At 51.2% G+C, this 2,229-nt stretch overlaps 1 protein-coding gene across 1 annotated transcript in view; it reads right to left on the minus strand.

Annotated features, from left to right (window-relative positions):
• Positions 1-1,257, minus strand: part of LOC110906571 (myosin-6-like) — a 54,055-nt gene extending 52,798 nt beyond the window's left edge. Inside the window, exons 1-3 of the mRNA XM_035982933.1 lie at positions 907-1,257; positions 534-824; positions 115-462 (exon numbers count right to left, since the gene is read on the minus strand). Coding sequence (XP_035838826.1) covers positions 115-462; positions 534-824; positions 907-1,257 — 990 coding nt within the window. The remainder of the gene's footprint in view (positions 1-114; positions 463-533; positions 825-906) is intronic.
• Positions 1,258-2,229: the final 972 nt, after the last annotated feature.

Genomic DNA, 2,229 nt, shown 5'->3' on the forward strand with positions numbered 1-2,229 from the left:
CAAAGGCACAAATGCCTACCAACTAACTACTCAACAAACTCTCCTATTCTTCGCGACGATCATCACCATCATCTCCGTCATCTTCACCATCATCATCGTTGCCATCATCATCACCATCACCGCCATCATCACCAGCTGGCTCTTCGTCGGACAACTCGACGGTAACGGTGGATCGAGGATTGCCTTAAGACGCTGGCACCAGTCGTCTTTCTTTAACGATTCGACAACCAACTCCATGATAGGCAAGGAGAGGTTGTCATAGGAATTTTCAGCACTTGCCAGCGCAGCATCGGCACGTTCTGTTACTGAGCAATGGCTTGTGTCAAATTCTTGCCCAAGCATTTGCTCAACATGATCAGCACACTCCAGGTAGCCTCCTCGGTGACCCACCGCACGCGCCGCATCTGTCAGAGCCGCCACGGCGCGATCTAGCTCGTTCGCATTCAGGATGGAGTTGGCAACCTTCAACAAAAGATAAGCATTAAAGAAAAAACTCTTCAAATCAACTTAAGAAAAAAGCACAAGGCACTTACCAACACTACTCCACGAGTGCGCATCCACTCCGCTTCTGAGACAAGTGTATCGACGATACCTTGAGCCTCAGAGTAGTTGGTTTGAGCCACATTCAGCGCGGCAGTGCTCACAGCACGCGCCTCCTCAGCATCAGCAGCCTTGACCTTCTCAGCCTCAAGGTCAATCTCCAAAGACTCGCATCTGTCGATTTGCTCATTCAAGCGACGTTTGAGTTCCGCTATCTCAACGTCCTTGGCATGGAGATCCTTGTCCTTGTTAGACAATTGCACCTTGGCTTCAGTCAGCTCAACCTAAAAATTGACAAACGCCTTGAGAATTGACTTAGAGAAATCTCATAAACAAAAAGGAAGAGCGAGAATCAGTAGAACTAACCTCCATCTGCTGCTTGGCAGTTTTTTCACCCTGCGCTTCCTCCACCTTTGAGGTCAAGTCCGCAACTTTAGCCTCAAGATCAACGATCTTCTGTCGTAGAGCATAAGTACGCTCGTTGTCTTGGGCGCATATACGCTTGAACTCGGCCTTCTCCTTGGCCAGTTGCTCCTCAACATTGTGGAGTTTTTTCTGCAGCCCCTCGCGGCCCCACTCCTCCGCCTTCTTGTCAGCCTCAAACTTGGCTCTTTCTTCGTCGAACGCAGCTTTCGACTTCTCAAACTCCGCAATTCGCTTCAGAGTACGCTCGCGGTAAGCCTCCCAGTCGGCGCGCTCCCGACCATCGTTCGCCATTCGCGAACGATCTGATGGTTGGCAGCACGGGCATTGGCCTCCCCAAGAATATAAGTACGATATAACATCTCATGGGTTTTGCCCTTTGCCGATTGACCTCACCAGGGGGGAAGGAATTCAAAAACCATTCACGCGAAGCGCCAAACTCAATAAATGTATCCTTCTGTTTTAAGCTCCAGGGGGCTTGATGGAGGACATCACCGCGCTCTTCTTCAGTATATGTCTTGTAGTAGATATCTCCAACGGTATCTTTCGCCCCTATCACGTTAGGGTTATAACCCCCAGCTCCACCGAGCTCGCGCCGCTAGAGAGTAGCGGCCGGACCCTTTCGAAGTGATAACAGGGCCGGTGCTGGTTGGCCTGGTGACCTCAGGACCTTGAGACTTCAAAGGCTGATCCATAGCCTTTTTCGCCGCTACCTCCTTCTCCAAGGCCTGCTTCCTAGCCACCTCAGCCAGCCTCTCCTGCTCCGCCCTCCGCTTCCTATCCTCCTCCTTTTTTCTTCCTCTCCTCCTCCTCCTTTTCTTTCTCTCCTCCTCTACCTTCTTCTCTTCTTCTTCTTTCTCTTCTCCTCTTCTTTCTTACGCGCCTCCTCCACCTTTCGCTGCGCCTCAGCCGCCTTCGCGGCGTCCTGAGCTGCAGCGTCAGTGGACTTGACGGTTATCTTGGGCCTTTTACCCCGCCTCACTGAATGTAACCGCCTTTTCAGGGGTCTTCTTCTTGATCTCTGCAAAATAAGGCAAGTGTAAGCAAAGAAGTTTTTTAGAAAGAAAGAGAAAAGAACATACCAGGAGAAAATTGATACAACGAGCGCAGCCTGCTCGTCTTCCCTATCGCAGGGATCACAACAGATTGAGGCGCGGAAGCCACACCAGTTGTAGCCTCGCTCCTACCCCTCTTTCGCCCAATAAGTGGGCACCAGCATCTTCCTCCTCTTCTACATCTTCGGGAAAACTGGGGGTCGCGCCAGCA

This window comes from Helianthus annuus, chromosome 14, assembly GCF_002127325.2.
Source record: "Helianthus annuus cultivar XRQ/B chromosome 14, HanXRQr2.0-SUNRISE, whole genome shotgun sequence".
In the NCBI taxonomy this organism is placed as follows: domain Eukaryota; kingdom Viridiplantae; phylum Streptophyta; class Magnoliopsida; order Asterales; family Asteraceae; genus Helianthus; species Helianthus annuus.